The 20,976-nt window shown below is 43.3% G+C and overlaps 1 protein-coding gene across 5 annotated transcripts in view; it reads left to right on the top strand.

The window, feature by feature from the left end:
* LOC6614172 (homeotic protein antennapedia) overlaps nucleotides 1-20,976 on the top strand; it is a 102,051-nt gene that overhangs the window by 69,567 nt on the left and 11,508 nt on the right. For 2 of the 5 annotated variants that reach the window (XM_032721237.1, XM_032721238.1), the window contains 4 exons: nucleotides 18,413-18,663; nucleotides 18,823-19,599; nucleotides 19,964-20,002; nucleotides 20,137-20,362. In XM_032721237.1, the coding sequence (XP_032577128.1) occupies nucleotides 18,979-19,599; nucleotides 19,964-20,002; nucleotides 20,137-20,362 (886 nt within the window). In that variant the 5' untranslated portion in view covers nucleotides 18,413-18,663; nucleotides 18,823-18,978. The remainder of the gene's footprint in view (nucleotides 1-18,412; nucleotides 18,664-18,822; nucleotides 19,600-19,963; nucleotides 20,003-20,136; nucleotides 20,363-20,976) is intronic. The other 3 variants (XM_002038583.2, XM_032721239.1, XM_032721240.1) reach the window with 3 other exon arrangements.

Raw genomic sequence — 20,976 nt, 5'->3', positions numbered from 1 at the left:
ATGTAACCCTTATAGATTAACGTGTTTTCTGAAGATACTCTTCAGATCTGCATTTTGTTTAAAAGTTAATTTTGTTGTGTTTAAAATCCTTTTTTTCACTGCAACGTAGCCGTAAACGTCGGATGCAACTACTGCAAAATGCAATGCAGAAAACAATTTTCAATATAAGCATCAAGTGACTAAATGTTGTTGCCGCCGTGCATGTTGCTGCTGCGCGTGTGTTGGAAGCGACAGTTTGACTGACATTTTTCTAGCATATCGTTTACATATTCGTTAGATTTTGCAGCGTGCCTCGAAGTCGCTGCAGTTGCTTGTTGTTAGTGCTGTTCAACATGCTGTTATATTGAATAACACACGCACTCCAACAACTCGAACTGGAGCCTTCAGACTGCACCAGACTACTATATGCATATACGTACATATATGTACATACATACATATGTATGTATGTAACGGAGTAGGGACCCAAGAGTCTGGGGCGGACAAGTGCAGGCTGTCAGCTAAAGTTGAGCTTGAACGGGGGGTACTTTGTTTGGGTCCCATGTGGGTGTCCTTTGTGTCCTCTCATGTGACTCCTGTCACTTGCAGTTTTCGCTGCGCGTTGTATTAAAAATTAATTTTGCCATAAACCCCACTAATTGCAGTATAATGAAGCTGTCGTTGTCATCTGTCGTCCGATAATCTCTCGCTCCCACAAAAGTATCTTCCAAATGCAGACAGATGCATGCAGTTGTCAGTTGCAGTCCGGTAGTGCAATTAGTTTCAAATTGTATGCACTACAATGTAGTTCGCATGGCTATGTGCTAATTTAAAAATAAACATATTCTACCCTGTTTATTAGGGAACAGGTACACAGAATTTATTTTTTAATATCCTAATTGAATTTGAATGAAGCCATCACTGTCACTTGTCGTTCGATAATTTTCACTGCAATAAAAATATCTGCCACATACAAATACAGTCAGAGTTGCAGTTGTCAGCTGCAGTTCGTTCGTTGCAATTAGTTTACAAATGCTATGCGCTTCGCTTTATTTTGTGATAAAATCACTTCGAGGAGCAGCACTCTTTGCATGGCTACCAATGATCAAAGGCTATGGCCAGATAATCTACGGCGCTCTCGGTGTTCATTAATATGGAATGACAAGCGATGTCGTCCAGCGATTGCCATCAATCTGGCATTAATTTCAATTTCAATTTCTGTGTTTTTTCCCCCTTTATCTGCAGCAAGCGATAGAAATGTCACAGCGCTTAATCAAAGCGCCGGCGGCAGCTTGGGAAGATCCATACCGATTTTATTCGCTATTTCTCCTCTGCTGGCCCAGATTTCAGTCGGCCAACTAGTTCCCATTGATTTCAACTCTTGGCCCACGAATAGCCATTAATTTGCCTTAATTTAAAGCTGCAGACCCGCGGATTTATCAAATGTGGGAGAGGTTGCTTGAATGAAAAGCGCTGATGAGGTGATGTGTGGTTTAAAAGGTGGTGTGGTTTTATTCACATCAATAGAATATATATAAACATCGCTTTGTGTGAATATTTATATTAACTGCAGTTTATTTAACGCACATAATTAGAAGTTTTTTGAGTTCCATGTCTAGAACAAGCTTTTATTATAAAGTTTTGCTTATGACTACCGATTATCTTTCTTATTTAAAACAAACTTCTCAAATATCTTGTACCTCTTTTTCGGTCAGCCTGCCCCTCCTTAATTTTAGATGTGTATCCCTATTATTTTTGGGTCAGTAGCAACTGTCGATTCTTCTACTCCCTGATCCCGTGCCATTTGTTGTTGCCGCGGGTGTTAGCCTTTCCATTAAGGCAACTGCCATTGTTGAGGTCTCTCTTGGCCAAGATGCAGCGGGAACAATGTGAAAGGGCAGGCAACAATGCCGCAACGGGAAAAGGGGGCTCGCGGGTATGTTGGCCACGTTAATGATGACACGCGCCCAACTAGACGCTGCCGAGGAGATCCCAAAACAAATTAACATACAAGGCCGGAAAGGAGGGGAAAAGCGAAGTGAAACCGCCAACGCAGTGGATCCACTGGCTCATGTGGCTGCTGCAGTGGCAACAGTTGTAGCTGATGCAGTTGCTGCTGCTGCCGTGGATGTTGCTGCTGCTGTTGTGTTGTCGGTACAAATAAGGCGAGTGCACAATAGTGCACCTTTGGGGAAGTGGCAGTGGCAGCTGCAGCTGCACTCTGCAGTCTGGCGGCAACAACATCGGGACACAGCTTACTGGGGATTAAGTCAATTGCACTCGAATGTCAACCAAATGCCGCAACAAGTTGCCAACGTGCAGCCAATAACTTAATTAGCCATGGAGTGGACGTAGGCTCCATGATGTGGCCGCTGCTGTTGTTGTTGCCGTTGTTTCCTTATTGTTGCGGGTAGGATGGGGTTCAGTGGGAGTGGGACAAGGCTTAAGGGGAATTATGTAATCCGGTTGAGCCCAGAATATGTATGCATTGCGGCATGTGAGAGCTCTCTGAAGCTTCTAGAACGCTGAATGGTGCAATTCATTTAAATTGTTAAGTACGGTATATTATTATACTGAATTTGGTGTTTGCGTTACTTTTCTTTAACTACAAGAAGAAACTCTTAAACTGACTTAATTTGCTTATCCCTGAACTCCCGATTTCCCTGCTCGCAGATCGCCATCTTTTGCAGGCTCTGCCCCAATTCAAGGCTTTTGTTTCGATTCGCGACACAAGCCCCAAAAAGTTAACCAAAACTCAAACATGTACAAAAAACGAGACCTGAGTGCGGCGCATAATTGTCGTTTTCCTTTGAACTGCATCGCCTGCAATTTGCTTATCGCCCGGCGATCGCGATTGCCAATAGGGAGCCCGCAGGGGGCGGTAGGGGGCATCGAAAGGGGGAGGGGCTTGGGCATTGTTGTTGCTCTGGCGCTGTCTTCTTCGCCGCCGTTCGCTGCAAGTTCGAGTACATTTCAATTAATTAACATTCAACTGCACATGCGCAGCGACATCACAAAAGCGGATACCGAAATTGCTGATTGCGCCAGATAAACTCATTTACAGCGGTTAAATGCCACCGGCGGCGGACATTGCCAACACTCACGGGCGTTTCGGGCGGGAAGTCGGGCGGTACGACCGTAGAGCGATTGAGCGGTCCACTTGGACCACAGTGGCGTCTATTGTGCATTTTCAATACATTTAGGCACTGCGAAAAGATTTGGATTGAGTTTAAGCTAGAAACTAAATAAAATTACCTCTAGTCATACCACAAAATAAATAACATTTGCCTGCATAATATTTTAATATGCTTTCCGACCATTCAGCAATTGGAGAACCGTATTAAAACTGTCTCACGAATTTACAAATACCTTGAATCGATTTAGACGCATTAAATTCACAAAATAATCCCTTGCAATAATATCAGACAATATCGAATTTTAAATTGAAGTGGAAAGAGCTTTTTTTTATAATCGTATGGAATAGAAATTCGATTTGTAGTGTGATGCTACCATTTGGGGACGCTCAGCGTTACTCAACAACACTGATCCATAATCTTAAAGCCAAATTAAAGAATATCAAAGGAACCAATAAAATCAATTCTCAGATTAAGAATTCAATTCTCCTTCTTAGTAGTTATTTTCTGAGAGTGTATGCCTTGACTGAGGCCTCTGATTGACAACGATCCGAGCGATTCGCCTGATTTCTATCGCTGCACACGTTTCTGGCTGAGGCTCTCGTTTAGTTTCTTTTCTGGCCGGCTTCTGCTGGAGCCGCTCTTCTCTGGCTGATGGCCACCGTGTCCATGTTGGCCAACTCCATGTTGGTCTTCCATGTTCGTGCTCCAAGGCTCTGGAAATTGTCATGTTGTTTTGCGGCCCGACGAACTCCGTCGCTGAGCAGAGATGCTTATCGCCACGTCACGTGGCCAGCGCGCCAACGAGAGGGGAGGAGGTGTGCGAGCGGGTAGGAGCGCACACACACTCGCAGACCCGAGTGGAGCAGAAGTGGCTGAAGTTCGGTTAGCCTGCTACCAGTTAACAGTCGCAGTTGTTTGTGGCCGCCTTGTAATCCTTTGCACAAACAGCCAACGGCGACAGGCGCCGCCAATATCCTGCACACTCACAAACAAGATATACACATAATACCCTATATACACAGATATGTGTAGTATCCACATATGACAGCAGGGAGATTATAAGGGCAACCGTGTAAAGTGTAAAATGTCTTAATGATAAACAAACAGAAAAGTTTTAACGGCAACGGTTAGGATTTCACACAGGATATCAACCCACGCGAACTGGTGGTGGGTAGAAAGGGGGTTGCGTTGAAAAACGGTTAACTGTCTGATACGTTTGCGTTACACGTGGCGTATACGTTATATTTGCCAAGTGTACGGCAACAGGGTGCGAAGATGAAATGAATAATGGAAAATTCGATAAGCTGTGATCTGCTGAGTTGTGTCTCTAAGTTCAATTTTAAATTTTATTTAAGTAGAAAGTTAAGTAGAATTTGTGTAGTTTCTTCTGATTTTGGCGAATGTTTGTCATTATATCCCGTTGCTATTTCGAACTTATTCACAATTCTTTATAGACGTGTTACAGCTCTGCCTCTTTCTCACCACCCTGCCCGCTTCCCTTGCATTTTTGGTTGGTTACATCGAAATTGCATGTTAGCACGCAAGTTAGGGGTCCGCCCCCCACTCCACCGCTCCTGTTCGCCTACCGTTGTTGCCGTTTTGCCGTTGTTGCTGCCACCGTTGTTGGTATAATGTCTTCTTATTATGCTGCGACACTGTTGCGGCCAAAACTCGTATTCCGCCCCCTTGAACGTGGCTCGTGGGTCGCTGGTTATTGGCAAATAAAATGTCTAAGCTCGCAAATTTCGTATAAAAAAGTAAAGCACATCGGGAGAATAAATAAAATATGGTTTTGTTATCAGTGGAAGGGATCGTGTATGCGGCTAATAACATGCAATTTCCACCAACAGCAACCACGAACGGCACGCATATCCATTCTACATAGTAGTACAGAATATATGCCCCTACACACACACACACTTTTCCTTGCGGGGCATTTTGACCAAAAAGGAAGCAGGTGAAAAGTAAACCATTTGCATATGAATATGACGACGACAACCAAGGCAACCCGCAGTGGTGGCAAAAGAGAGAGAGAGGCTCATACCGAGTGCGAGGGAGACTGGCACATGGGGTGCAAAATAGACGGAAAGAACAGCAGCGGCTCGTTGCAAAGGTGTTGAAAATTATTAACGGTTGGATGATGAATGCAACTACAATGTTTAATTTTTTAAGATAGAAATTATAAAAGTATCTTTTATACTCCTATATCAAATGCTTTAAGGCTGATCAGATAAGTGGTGCTCATCCGAATCCTTAACTGCTCTAATCGCTTACCAAAAATTCAAATCAAAATTCTCAAAAATTGGACCTCCCCGATCCCTTCCTGCTGCAAAAAATAAACCGAAAACTTGTTTATTTCTTTTTAAACCAACTTGCGGGGACAAAGCTAAAAGATTCAGAGAACACAGCGACACGCGGGACGGAACGCCAGACGGAGGAGGACGAACATGAATAAAATTTGCTTAAGAGTGGACAACAAGCGGAATTCGAAACGAAAGGGGCGGAGGGTGTGGCAGGGGCGGCATTTCAATTGGGATGAGATAAACAGAAAGAGACGGCGATGCCCGGAGATGGCCCGCTCGCTTAATAAAATAATACGACAGAAGGAACGACGGCGATGAGGATGCGGTTCATGATTATCAAAGACGATGATGATGGCTCCAACTCGCTGCGAGTGATTGAGTATGTGTGTGTGTGGTTTTGATTGTGTGCGTTTGCATTTGTGTGGCGCGAAGTGAATTAATGGCTTAATTGAAAAATTTGTTCTCGCCATGAGAATTTACCGTGCCTGGTTGCCGCTCAATGGAGGCAAACAATGTGACAGTCGAGTGGACAAATTGAGTCCCAGTGCCTGTATACTCAACATGGATTTACAGAATTTAAAAATGTTTCAAAACTTTTAAAAATTATAATTTATAATTCTAAGAGATTGTGCTTGTTAAGTATTTGATTTGACAAGAATTTAAGAAGCTAAAAAAATAATATTCTAGTAATAAGGCATCGATTCTTAAATAATGACTTATTTTTATTTAATAATATTAAAATATTGTCAGAGATTCAATTCACTCTGCCCGTTTCGGCATCTTCATTAAGACCAACACTTGGGCATAACAAACCAGTTTGGGCCAAAAGGATGGGAAACCTGTAGCACCTGTATCCACAGACCCAATCCAGCATCCACGTCCAAGGGGCACTAATCAATTTCATATCAATTTGTAAATTTGCAATAATTACGATAATTAGCTGCGAGTATCTGCCAAGTGCGTTGGCCTGACTGGTCCGAAGCCCAGGTTCCTCCGCCTCGATTTCCCCTTCGAATGCATTCAAAGAATGCAGCGAGGTGATAATGAGATTTTCAATTCAATAAAACACCAGGCTGGCATTCGCACTTGCCAATTTTGGTGGGGACCAACGGAGGACAGGAGTCTGTGCCTCGCATGAATATTTCATTCAATTTACACTTTTGGACCGTGGACCGCTTTTTTCCTCCTTTCCGCTGCTGGCCAACTAATTAAGTAATTTCTTCGCTCTTGTGACTTTTGCTGCCGTTGATGCTGCGGCTGCTTTGCCGCTTGCTTATTATTTTTATGGTCTTTTAATCAACACGTTGCGAATTTCGAATCGGAATTGAGTTAGGTTCTCTCCGAATGTCTGCAAGTGACTTTCCTTAATTAATGCTGGCCAATGATTTAATTGGCTGGAATCGAAGCCAATTGAGCTGGAAATTACCAAAAAATAGTTGATAATGTTTATAGGAGAATATATATAGTGTATAGGCTAGTTTTCTCTTCCATAAATCTAATATTTAATATGTTTTTTATTTCTTTTTCAGGTAAATCGTCATCGCTTTACGAAAAGATTCAATAACAGTTCATGGTAGAGTAAACTATTTTCAATCTCATTTCCTAACCCCCGAACAATGTAATTAAATGCGTTTGCAATTTCCCCGCCTGTGTTTGGAAAAGCGAAAGGAAAACTTCAATAACTGGGAAATGGGATAACTTGAGCTCTCAAAGGAAAACCACCCCACATCACACACACACACACATGCACTGAGTTACCCCATTTTGGTCGGGGTTGTTTTTCCCATTCGAACGCCATGGATGGAACAAAAAAGAATCGAGGAAAAATCCACCCGGTTTTTGTGGTGCCTGCGATTACGATGTTCTAATGCCATTTTCGTTTCTCCACCTCCAATGTTTTTTTTTTTTTGCCGTATTTGGTATTCATCCATATGGCAGCTGGTCAGGAGCAGGACCAAGTCGAAACTGGACTAACCTTATCGGCTGCGTGCCTGGCCAGTTTTAGTTTCGGTTATGGATCTGCAAAATTCCTTTCTGCACCGCAAGAAATGTTTCGGCCTGGCAAATTAATAATTTAAATGATTTTAAGTGCTGTAGATGTTTATTTTAGCATAAGTTCAAACGGATTTATAAAAAATCAATCTAAGAAGCACTTAAAATAACTAAAATGTGTTCCAGCTTCAAATTTCCGCATTTCCTAATCAATAGCCTTATTCGAATTTTTACTGCAGCACACACGCACAAACGTAAATATCTACAGCCCATTTTCGGCCTCGAATTGTGCGGAATTTTCCCATGGGGGCTACAGGAGAGAACTGAAATCTCAGCTCGTGTTATTTCTATCTGTATCCTTGTGTGGGGGCTGTTTCACCACCATATTGTATCTGCAAAGTAGTTTCAGATACTTTCGCTCCCCTACCCTTTGGCTACTTACTCTTCCTGCTAAATGTTCGCACTAAGCGATAGCCAAATTGCAGTTGAAATGCTTTTATCGATTAAACAGATTCGTGTTTGGATTTCAGGGGAGTGGGGCAAAAGGAGTGGGAGCAAAGTAGTTAGTGTTTGTCACGCCAAAGTTAAAATGCAGGAAAAACAGATTCCTGAGACAACGGCAAAGTTCAATGGAACCAACAGATAGAACAGTGTGTCGAAATCGAGTTATTGAATATATATCGAAATGAAAAATTTGAACCTTCAAATGGGTGCATTATTAAAAAAATTAATAATAATTTTTCTATAGCTTTCTAAAAATAACACAACTTCAGTTATAGATGTTTTTTGTCTGTGATGATAGCTTGTCCTACTGTTCAACAGTTTTGGAATATAAGTTGTAATAACAGCGGCGTTGTTTTCTAGCATTTAAATGGCCTTTTAATTACTTTAATGAATTTGTGAGTGCATTTTCATGAAAACTCTCTGTGCAGTTTTCGTTTATTTTGTCTTTTTTTAGCACCCTGCCACTCGGCCATTTGTAATAATTAGACTAAATGGCTGGCAGTACTGAAAAGAGGAGTGGGCGGTGACGAGGTGAGCGAAATTTTTAATGACGGCAGGGCCGTCAGCGTGGTCGTTGCGGTGCGTTCTGTTGCGTTCAGCGGTGCTTTGCGGTGTTGCTGCAACACGTGTACAGTGCGGCACATGGATATATGAGCACTCACTCACAGTTACGATTGTAATCCCCATGGACGCAGGCTCAGTCTGGTTTTTGGTTCACAAACAGCGAAAACTACTTTGCCCCAAGGTGTCGGTTGGTGGCCCGATGTCAGCCGCACATTAGGCAAAAGTTACAGCCTAACACTGAGAGAAAATAGCAGAAGTTAAAGTAATATAATTTACTTATTATTCTTACCAAACTATAAGTGATTAAGTGTAGTTGGATATTTGTAATAGCGCTTTAAAATTTCCATTTTATTTTGATAGCTTCTTAGGGCGACCCCTTGTGTCTAATATTTTCTCTGTATGCAGCAGAAAAACCACCTCCCCCTGCCACGCCCCTCGTAGGGGCGTGTTCGTGGCGGATACGGCGACATTTGCCTGGCAGCTCGTCATGTTGCCAACTAATTTCATGAAAGTTGACAGAGCCACATGTGAAATCAGGCGGTGCTGGTTTTCGGTTGAGTAGGTGGTTGCCTAAGCTAACAGTGCCCAATGGAATTGTTCGGCTTCTTTTTTCCCTTTTTGTGGCGTTGACTAAATTAACATTGACACAGCTCGTTGTTGTTGCCGCTGCCACATGTGCCTTACATTGTGGCTCGCAGGGCAAATGGAGTTTAGCTGAAAGCAAATAAAATACTCACACATTTTCCATTTCATATTTTGAGTGGCCGCGTTGAAGTTTGCGGCCAGCGCTAAATGAAAATGAATTTCACATTTCCATTTCCACTTCCACTTTTCCCTGGGCTCTATTTTGTGGCGCCATGTAATTATCATATCATGGCGAGTACGAGGACGAGTTTCCAGTCCCCCGAGGGCAATGAGTGGGGGATGTGCTCCAAAAGGGATTAACCCTGGATGAGCATTGAGCATTTTGTGGACATCCAACTACTATCTCCTTTTTGTTTTTAGTTGACTCTAAGTGGGAGCAATAGGAGTTTTAAAACTTTAATCTCCTTTTATCCTCTTAAGGCTCCATTTTTCAGAAAAATTTAAATCAATTATAAGCTCGCATTCCAATTATGAGTGTGCAAAACAAGATTTACACGAATGGGTATAAAATATGTGTGCCAGAGCCATCTATATAATTTGCTCAACTTTCGTTTGCTGTAGCATTTTGTCGCACTTTGTTTGAAATCTTCTTCCTTCCCATTTTTCCTGCCCGCCGATTTCTCAGTCAAGTTCACTTAAGCAATTTGTTGTTGCTCGGATCGCTTTTCTCGCTTTATTGTTGCTATGTGCAACTGCTGCTGTTGCAGCTGCGTTGTTGTTGCTGCCTCTGTCGCTGCCCCAAAGCATTTCACGCTCGTTGGCAGTCGGCGCCGCAGGCAAAACTGAAGCTCAAGCGGTGAGAAACAGCGATGGCAAGCTGGCTATTTTTTTTAAATAAATTTAATATATAATACAATGAATAATATATAATATATAAAAGTAAATGAAACAATTTAAGATATATTAAAATGTAACGAAGGAAATTATAGTTGCCGTGCAGCAAGTATGCATACGCATCAGAAATATTTTTAGACATTTGTACTATCACCTTAGTATCAGGGGTAATTGGAGTCCAAAGTCCTGGCATCACTGGAGATAAAATGAAGAGCCAACGAGCCGTTGCCAGACATCCCAAAACGAAGTGGAGCACTAGAGGGTGGGGATGGGAAGTGGGAAATGGGAAAATGGGCAGACAAAAGCCAAGTCAACTCAAGGCAGGCAGAAGCTATGCAGCAGAAGGTGGCGGCTACTGGGGCGGTCGCGTTTTCCATTTCGTTGAAGTGGAAAATATTTTGTAAATATTTTCGTGTATTCCTCGTTCTCGTTTTGCTGCGTTGTTTTTCTTTGATTTCGTTTTGTCCGTTGTGGCTCTGCCTCCGCAGTTGTTATTTTTGTAAAGCTGTGAGTTTATTTTCCCGCCCGCCGCCCCCCGGCAGCGGCCCCTTGTCTGTTTTGTATTTTTACAAATATTTTGTGTAATCTTTAAAGCAGACAATGATGACAGCCAGCGACGATGGCGGCATTTTGTGTCACATCCTGAAGACTTCCATGGGCGGCGGGATCGCGCTGGCGACAGGGGGGATGACAGTGGGCGGCGGGTAATGGCAAAGTATTTAAGCACGTGCACGCACAGTGGTGCTAAAGCCGGCTGTGGCAACATCATCATTGTCACCAGGCAGCCCTTTGGACTGCTTTCCGAATGGATTGCCCCAAATAAATGTGCTGAGTGATGCACTTTGTTTAATTTCGGAGTTACAACTAAAAGTATCATCCTAAAGCTACAGAGACTTGCTCTTAAAAATCATATTGATATAACTTTCACGTTCCTTTTGTAATTAAGGTTCGAATGCAAATACAATTAATTTAATACAAAAACCAGGAAGGTCTTCAAGCATTTTAAATATTTTCGAAATAATTAAAGCTTCTTCGAATACTTAGATACAGTGGTACCTCCGAAAAGCCCTTAAATCTCGCCGTTGTTTGCGATTACCCACCGTATCCAGAATCCCCGTACGCTCCGCTGCGGTATCTCTTTTGCTGAAATGGACTCATATTTCGCGACAGGCTGTTAGTCAGCAATTCAGTTGGTTCCCGGGTCCCGAAGTCACTGAGCCTGTCATGACATTCGCCACGAGTTGGGGGGTGATACGTCTTATACATATAGACTTTTTCCAGCCTTTTGTTTTAGCATTTTTGCAATGTTGCCTGCCTTGCCTGGCTGTCGAGGGTTTTCTCGTCGCCGGCTTCTGTTCTGCGGAAAATAGAACAAAAGTTTTTGTCGCTGTCACAAAAGTGTCAGGCGGCAAAGTTGAATACTGTCCCAAGGAGAGCGGGGAAAGTGCTGATGGGGAGGGGTAGTGGGTCAGAGGGAGGGAATCTCAACGATTTGAATAAGTAAATAAAGTACGAAACGGGAGCACATGGCGGCAGATGAAGATGACACTGCTAATGCGACGGCAGATAATCGAAGGAGGTTAAGACCGCAACACAGCGATATCAGAAGCCTCTTCTTTTAAAGTTGGCTTAAATGTATTAAAGGCTACAAAGTGAGTAGTTCTAGGTAGTTATAGCGTGTAGAAAAAGATTGCTTTGATAGATTGCCGATGATTGCTCGCCAAATAAACTCTACGTTTTATAGATTGCTGCGTAATTGATTAATTAAAGCTTTTTGGCCTCAATTAGGGCGGGACAATTACGTGTTGACTTTGTGACATTTCCACGCAATTGATCGAAGGGAAGTCCCTCGGTTGTGTCGCTCCCATTTTCGCCGGAAAACCAAGTCCAGATAATCTTGGACACTAACAGGCAATTAAGCAAATTACAGAGTTGCCTGCGACTTGGACTGGTCCAGACGCGGAGCACGTAGGCCAGGTTAATTGCTCTATTTTCTTTGTTGTGCCCAAGGTAGAGAGTTTGGATGTTCTGTGCGTTTTATGGCGGTTACCTGACTAGGTCCTTTTCGTGTGTTGCATCATCTGCGCCAATCCTTATGCAACCATTGCAACTTTCACCTTTGACACCCGCTGACTTTCGTGAACCCAAACCAGCGGGGTCTCCCAGGACAGGTTCTTGCTGAGGGTTTTCCCTGATAGCCTGATAGTAGTCGAGGTGAAATCGCAGAGTGAAATCGGTATTTTGCGCCTTGCTAACAACCAATTTTGGTAACCTTTTCAACTCTTTTTCCCTTGGCTGTGGTCCAACTAATTTCACTTTCCGCGCTGAAACATTATTTATTTTCGTGACGCAACCAATTTCCCTTCTTTTTTGTACGGCTAGTGGTCATAAAACGAAATTTAATTACCTTCCACTTAAATGTTTCTACGCGTGGTTGATTGCGATACCGCAGCAACATAAAAACCTTTGCAAATTGTTGACAACATTGCTGTGCTGGTTTTCTGTGTTTTTCCTTACATACAATGTATTTATTTATTTATTTCTTGTTTGCTGGGGTCAGCAGCGGCAGCTCTGGAACCAAAACTGGTCAGGAAATTATAATTTTCACACGCAACCCGGTCCAAAGGCCAGGCACTTAACAATTCAATTGTAGCACAATATATTTCAAAGCCAACAACTGCACTTAACGAGGGGCTTTGCGGTGACAAACGGAGATAGTTGGAGATTGGATCCCAAGGATCGCGTGCTTCGGGATCTGCGTGAGGAGTCAGCATCTGAGCATCCAAGCATCGAATCATCCGAGCATCCAAACATCTGAAGATCCCAGCATCCGAAGGCAATGCGCATGCGTGGCCTACGTTTTACGCATTGCGCGTTGTAATGAAGGCATTTTTGCCATCGCAAACATGAGCCCAATGTGTTGGCCATGTTTCATTTTGCCAATCAATTTCCACTAGCCTTTTTTCTCCGCCGTTTGCCTGCCAATCAACGGCAACAGATGAAGTCCAACATGGATGGATGTCAGTGGCATCGGATCTCTGAGAGCTTCGAGTGGCCAAGTGGCCAAGTGGTCCAACTGCCTCCAGTGCGTCGAGTGTGGACAGCAGCAGACAGCGGCGGTTGAGGTCCTGCGGCGTTATCGCGGCAGGAACGGTCCATCGATGGCCGTCCGCAGCGCCCGATTGATCGATGATTCGATATGATCGCAGCAATTTATGTATTTCGTGTGTGCGTGTAGATTGTCAAGTTGTTTCAGCTTTTTCTTACACAATTCGCAATTGTGACGGATAGAGAGAGAGAGTTGCCACGATCATTAGCAATGCAGTTGCGGTTTTAATTGCATCTCGCATCTCGGATCTGGGATCCAGATCCTCGCCCGATCTCTCGGCGGAATTGCAGACGGGGAGTCAACCATTGCAAATGTGTCAATTAGATTTATTATCAGCTCTTGTCATTGTCCATTTCTGTGTGTGTTTACTGTCTGGACCCCCTCCTTCCGCCACCACCCCTCCTGCTTCTTATTCCCCCGGGAGCCGCTGACTTGGGGCAGGTGCCTTCACACTGTGCCTCATGTCCATTAGTAAATGCTAAATATGCGCCAATTAAATATCCAGGAAAATGCCTTATTCTGGCACTTGGCCATGATCATGGCCAAAATTTAAATGCAACAAAAAAGGAAAACGAAGGCTGGCAGGAAAAGGAGTTGACACGGCACTGTAACAAATACGGCACATTAAATGTGTACATATTTTGAGTCTTATTCCGGGCGTATTAGAATTTTCGAACCATTTTTGTGGTTTTTAAATGTTTTTTAAATTTTTTATAACATTTAGTATTTTCTAATGGGGTGCTAACTAATTCCATTATACTTTTTCTAGTGCAGCAATTTATTTATGAACCGACGGCGAAGACGAGGAGAATCGTCAAAGCCTGACATTTTTATTATTATCTCAGGGAACCAGGAACCCAAAAACTCGACCAGCTGTCCCTTCAGCTCGTACCCCTCTCGCATAACCCCCGCCCGCTCTTCCGGGGCTCCTGCCCCTTCCCCGCCACTGGTTTCGATGACTAGCCAAGCGTTGCCCGCTGCCGCGTTGACAAGCTCAATTTCCAATCGCAATAAAACGCAGCACTCGCAGTAAGATAAATGTGAGAAAAATGCAGGCCTCGGTCCTCGGAGCCCCCTCATCGATGGCCCCTGCTCTGTGTGCCCCTTTCCAAATCCCCTTTTTCCGTATCGCCGGTTTCCTTTCCTTCCTCGACTTCTTGGTCTTGGCGTCTCTGTCTGGCCGAAGTCGCCAAATCGCGTGGGTTTATCCTCCTGCAGGCTGAGCCAGAACCTGACCATGGCCTGCAGCACAGTGGCGTCGCATTGGAGGGGTTCAAATACTTCCAAAGTTTAGCTCCAGCTTTAGTTTTAGGGTAAAAAAAGGACAATGGCTGAAATTTATCCTCAACATTTTTGTTAATTACGCCCCCCCAACAATTTTGAGCATACGCCTCTGTAAAATTTCTGTAGGGTTTTCATGCTTTTTTTTTTGCTCTGTTTTTGGTGCGCTGCTTCAAGTGCCTGAAATTTATAGTGGTAATAAAATTTTATTTGCTCTTTTAGTTGATGGGACAATAAACTCTTCTGGCATTTTTCGGCCCCTTAAAGAGCACGTGCTTTGCGGTCTTCTTCTTCAGGTGATTGCATTGAAATATATTCTATGCGAGACACGGATTGAGTACGCTTGGTTTCAAGGTCATTTGTAAGAATAAGAAATGTTTCTATAAGGAATACATTTCTCCAGAGTTTTCAGTAGATTATTTTTTAATTATTCGTGAACTATTTTCTCCCCTACTATCTTATGGCACTTGATAGTATCTTTGATTTATTCTAAAGTAATTTTTGTAAGAGCGCTTCTAATTAAATTTTCTCATCTCCAAGTGTTTCTTGTGTGATTCTCCCTAGTGGAGCAAGTATTCTTTTTAAGGCCACTGCAATGCGTTCCACCTCCCATGTTTCCAGGTCTCACCAACTTCCCCCCTTCCTCTACATTCCTGCCGCTGCGAAAACTTAGTCAAGCCAATTATTATTTAAATAAAATGCAAAGCAGCAACTCAAGCCGCCGGCAGAGGTCGGAGCAGCCGAGCAGAACGCTTCTCTCCACTTGGTTTAATTGAGAGACATCCATCCACCCGGCACACAACACCTCCTCCTTTTCCACCTGAAGATGAGACGCACTAACTGCTATAGGTTTACCGTTGCCGCTTCCTCTTGGACGCCCTTCTTCAAATGACGCCGACAACAATAGCAACCCAAGCAGCGATGGCAACAGGAACAACCAGAACGAGAACATGAACTGACAGTTGACGGGCGACGCCTTCGTCTAACTGCTGAAAATTAACAAAAAATAATGGCAGAAAAAGTATTGAAAGAAGCCAATTTTAGTTCCAGACGGGTTGATTTTAAAGTCGTTAGCTTAGTACGACCTAAAAATTGTAAGCTAACTTTACTTTTGAATACTTATTTAATATTTTTCGAATTTTTTAAAGTGTTTTCACCAAAACTCAAAACGATTTTGATCGCATTTTTTAATGTTCTCTAATTACCACAGAGATATTTAAAAGTATTCATTGAAAATAGTTCCGGAAATCCCAAAATACTTTAAACGTCTAGTTTGAGTATTCATCCCCTTAAATAGAAGTGTGCGACGGCAAAACTGTCTCAATTTCGATGGCAGTCGCAAATCAAAATGGCTGAGGCTGAAGTTGATGGCCGAAGAAAGAAGTCATTCATTTCGTTCATTTCATTTGTGTTTTCGGTTCCGGACACATTGGTTAGACAGGGACGGCGCATGCGTGGGAGTGGATGAGCGGGATGGGAAAGCGTTGATGTGCTCATTAACCGAATTCTGGGTAAAATCTCCACAGTGAGTGATGGATAACCCGTCCACTGGTCCTCCGTTTTGCCGACGGATCTACTTTTGACCCGATTTCGGTTGGGCAATCAGCTGTCGAGGTGTGTGGCTTAAAACTGGTAACGGGACTGCCCATGTGGCATGCGCATTTAGTGCATGTGTGCGTGTGAAATTGTGTCCACTGCGAGTGTGTGCGAGGCTAAGTGGGCTGGGCTTAAAACTATGGTTCCTGTCTCGGCTCAACCTGAGTGCACAAGCAATGGCATTGCACTGTGGGTCGAATGCATATGAAAATACCTTGGAGTTCCAATGATCTGATAATAATATTGATTAAATAAATTAAAAAAACATTGTGAGAGATTGTTGTTAAGCTTGATCATAGGGAAAATATATGTATATACATACAAATAATATGTGGTCAATCATATTTTCTTATAAAAACTCATAGGTATAAAGCAGGTACTTAAAGTTTTGCTACCATTTTTGTTGAGCACTCCTGTAATGCCACTAAAGAATTCCAATTTACTTTATGTACATATATGCAGTTTTATGCTTGGGATCCACTGTACCAGCTGTCAGCTTAAATTACTTGAGTGCTGACAGTTCGCTGACATTCTGCTAGATGGCGCTGCCAGACCTATAATGTACGTGGCATACTTTCAGGCTGTCAAATATGACGAAGCTTTGACAATTGTCATGTAAAAACGTTAGTTTTTGGAATTCACGTTAGGTGGCGCTGGAGTTGACTTTAATTATTCCATGAAATGTCCATTTAAATATGATGATCCTTTTTTGATTATTCACATTTTACCCACATTTCGTTGTTTCGGTGCTGCGACTAGGTAAAACTGGTTACAATTTGGGAGAGTATTTTATAAATGTTTAATTTCAAAGTTATGAACTTTGTGGGAAACTCCATCTTATTCGCTTTACGCTTGCAATTAAAGTGTAGCAAAATCAGTTACGGCAAATCAAATTTGAGCAATTTCTTCGCTTGAATAAATCACATCAGACGAACATAAATCATACACCGAGCAGGCATGTGACTCCTGCCCACTTCCCCGCAGCTGCAGCAGCGGCAAAAACAGGAAGAACAGACAAAACACACATCAGACATTATTATCATCTCGCTTGTGCTTGAGTGGGTTTCTTTGCCTACCCCAAGGCTCTGGCCACTGTTCCTGCCCCTCGCCCCACCGCTTCTACACCCACATGTCTGATATAGGCAGAGATCGGGGCAGAGTCCAGCGATTTGCCAGCATCCGTTTGGCCCTCGACGAACAGACACACAAACAAACACACATTCACAATGAGAGCACTCAACACACAACCACGAACGCACGCTTCCTTCCGCCGCTGCCATTGTCCTTTCGCGCCATTTTGCCCATCCCGAGACTCCGGCTCAATCGCCATCATTGGGAAATGTGTAATTGAAAGGGAAGCTTTTGGCTTTGGCAGCGTCGGAGGCAAGAAAATTATTTCGTTAACAAAAGGGAAATGCCAGGACAAGTGGCGGGTAGGGGAGAGCCAGGAAGCGCAGAGAATGCAGGACGAACACAATGCAAAGAGAGAGAGAGAGAGAGAGGGGGGAGGGGGACAAGGTTGAAATACTTTAAAGTTTACCATTCCGCTTATTTTATTATGCCCTTTTTTATTGTTTGGGGCCTCGTGCTTTGTACAAGTCGGGGAAGTTTCATTTCCGACAGCAAGTTACCGTTAGTTAGCTGTGGATTTTCGGCAGGGTTGTCACCATCACCACAGACTCAACTCGGAGCGAGCGGGACAGACATGTGAATATGCATGGCTTGGCAGGGAACGTGTGTCTCCGTCTCCCTCTTTCTGTCTGGATTATCGACCAACTGGAGTTGGAGCGGGCAATTTTATGATTTATGAGTTCAGAGACTCGTGATAATGAGCCAGGAAATTAAATCACTTTGACCGGAAGGATGTCAGGTCAGAAGGGGATAACACAATTGATTTCATATTCATAAATTCAATGAATGTTGTCAGCTTGTCAAGCGCGGGGAAAACGGGGGCAATCGCATGCCAGTGGAAGATCCTTGGTTTGAGGATTACAAAAATTTTCGGGGGGACATTGCAGAATGTCATCTTGGCTTGACTTTGTGAAATTTCTGCGATAAGGGCGACTGCAGGGTTCTCAGGGCTTTTAATGTTGAGCATAAATTCCTGTATAGCATTGCAACATAATAAATCGATTAATATTATTTTAAATTTTTGTTGACTTTCATCTTAACAATTCGGGTTAAGCACTGGTAATCAATATGCCGAAAGATAATCGGAAATCTTGAAAACAGAAATCACACACCCTAGAAGCTCTTCCCGCTCCCGAAGTACAGAATCTTTGGCATATTTTTAAGAACTCGTCGATGCGTACAAGAAACAATTTATTAGCGAACTCCACATGTTGCTCCCATCTTAGGAAACATGTGAAATCAGACTGCCAAAATCCCACTCAAAATTCACTATACATTAATACTTTGAGAAGAGCACACCAATAATAGCATCATATCTCGCATAAAATTCTTTACAGAGTTTCAAAATCAAAATTGAGGAATACCAACTAGAGGATAAGGCTACATAAGGATCAAAAACACCAAGTAGACGAGATTTTCTACCAAATCGAGGGAGGAGTGGCAGGTTAATTCCGTCATATTTGGCCAAGACAGCAAATAGAGGAACAGCAAAGCGAAAATCATTTTATACCTCACACAACAACTACACACTAACTAAGATTAGGCTACGCAACTGTACATTGTACTTAAGTGTTCAAAGTATATTTAGGTAAGTATGTTTCGACAAAGATGATGATCAGCGATAATTAGCCATATATCACCGCGTTTTATAACAAACACGGCAGTACGTCTAAAAATGTCGCTGATTTATTTGTCTTTTAAATATCCATTGCAATATTATTCTAATTAGTATTTTCTTATCATCCAGTTTACTTTGTATATAAGAAAAGTAGCTAAAAGCACGCGGACAGGGAGGCAGGAGCACCACAGTCACTAGCCACTAAGCAGAGTCACAGTCACGATCACGTTCACTCCAGGATCAGGACTCGGGGCGGGATCAGCAGACGCTGAGGAAGCTGCCACGATGACGATGAGTACAAACAACTGCGAGAGCATGACCTCGTACTTCACCAACTCGTACATGGGGGCGGACATGCATCATGGCCACTACCCGGGCAACGGGGTCACCGACCTGGACGCCCAGCAGATGCACCACTACAGCCAGAACGCGAATCACCAGGGCAACATGCCCTACCCGCGCTTCCCGCCCTACGACCGCATGCCCTACTACAACGGCCAGGGCATGGACCAGCAGCAGCAGCACCAGGTCTACTCCCGCCCGGACAGCCCCTCCAGCCAGGTGGGCGGGGTCATGCCCCAGGCGCAGACCAACGGTCAGTTGGGTGTTCCCCAGCAGCAACAGCAGCAGCAGCAACAGCCCTCGCAGAACCAGCAGCAACAGCAGGCGCAGCAGGCCCCGCAGCAACTGCAGCAGCAGCTGCCGCAGGTGACGCAACAGGTGACACATCCGCAGCAGCAACAACAGCAGCCCGTGGTCTACGCCAGCTGCAAGTTGCAGGCGGCCGTCGGCGGACTGGGCATGGTTCCTGAGGGAGGATCGCCTCCTCTGGTGGATCAGATGTCCGGTCACCACATGAACGCCCAGATGACGCTGCCCCATCACATGGGACATCCGCAAGCGCAGGTGAGCATGGATCTTATATGGTAGCTTTTATGGTTTGCTGAGGCTTAGACACACGGTTACCAATGGCTTTGGGAAATATTTTTTATTGGTATTGACTTGACGGGGTTATTGACATGATCCTTTGTAACCTAAAGTAATTATAGAAAATTAAGACTAGTTACTTTTTTCGCTTCCTATAACAAGAACATAAACCCAACAAGGGAAATTAAACTTTCTTTATTGAATCTTCTTATATGGTTAATTGTTGTTTATTTTTTTTTACTAATTTCACAACTTGAAATCCTTATACCACCCGCATATTTCGCAAACCACTTAACGCTTGTCCCATCTTTTTCACTGCCGCTTTTGCTGCTCGCACCTGCAGTTGGGCTATACGGACGTTGGAGTTCCCGACGTGACAGAGGTAAGATCGAGTCCACATTGCGCTTGTCACTTACTTTAACTTCCGCTAAAATCTAACCACTTCCACCGGTCGCTGGTTAATGGATATACCCCTTAAATTACGATATCACTAATCTAAAAACTTACCCATCACAGGTCCATCAGAACCATCACAACATGGGCATGTACCAGCAGCAGTCGGGAGTTCCGCCGGTGGGTGCCCCACCTCAGGGCATGATGCACCAGGGCCAGGGTCCTCCACAGATGCACCAGGGACATCCTGGCCAACACACGCCTCCTTCCCAAAACCCGAACTCGCAGTCCTCGGGGATGCCGTCTCCACTGTATCCCTGGATGCGAAGTCAGTTTGGTAAGTGTCAAGGAAAGTGATCGACAATTCCACGAAACGTATTAAGTGGAATTTTTCTTCTTCTTATCGTAGTGGGTTGAAGTAGTTAGTTCCCCTTTTAGAATTGGTCGTAGTTCCCATTAGAATCGTAACTGTGCATACAACAGCTAGAGCTGTATTACCTTAAATTAAATAATACCATAACTTTTACAGCGAACCTCGTGCAGCGAAGCAAAGCAGTGGGAAGCAGTCAAGATATACTGCTTTATATTATGTTTACTGCTTGATATTAGATCACTAAGCAAGCAGTACATGCATGCAGCTAGAGTAGATCGGGCAGACGTTAAAAATTTAAAAATGTTTTTGTTTGCAGAAAGAAGTACACTCTTCACATTTCAATTCTGTATTTAAAATTCGAGCAAATATATTTAAAGTAAAAAAACTCAAACTTAAAGTATTATGTATGTTTTTTATTTTTGAAATACTCAAAAAGTTTATTATAAAATGCAATATACATAATGAATTTTTTAACTCATTTAGTCGCTTGAAATACATAAAATTTTAGTTTTTGATATGGTATAGACAAACAAAATATTTTGCCATGTCTTAACTAATTTATTTAAATAAACTTTAAGCCCCAAAGCGAC

Source organism: Drosophila sechellia, chromosome 3R (assembly GCF_004382195.2).
Source record: "Drosophila sechellia strain sech25 chromosome 3R, ASM438219v1, whole genome shotgun sequence".
NCBI lineage: Eukaryota > Metazoa > Arthropoda > Insecta > Diptera > Drosophilidae > Drosophila > Drosophila sechellia.
Note: the sequence above shows the minus strand (reverse complement) of the source record. Positions and strands in the feature narration are given on the sequence as shown.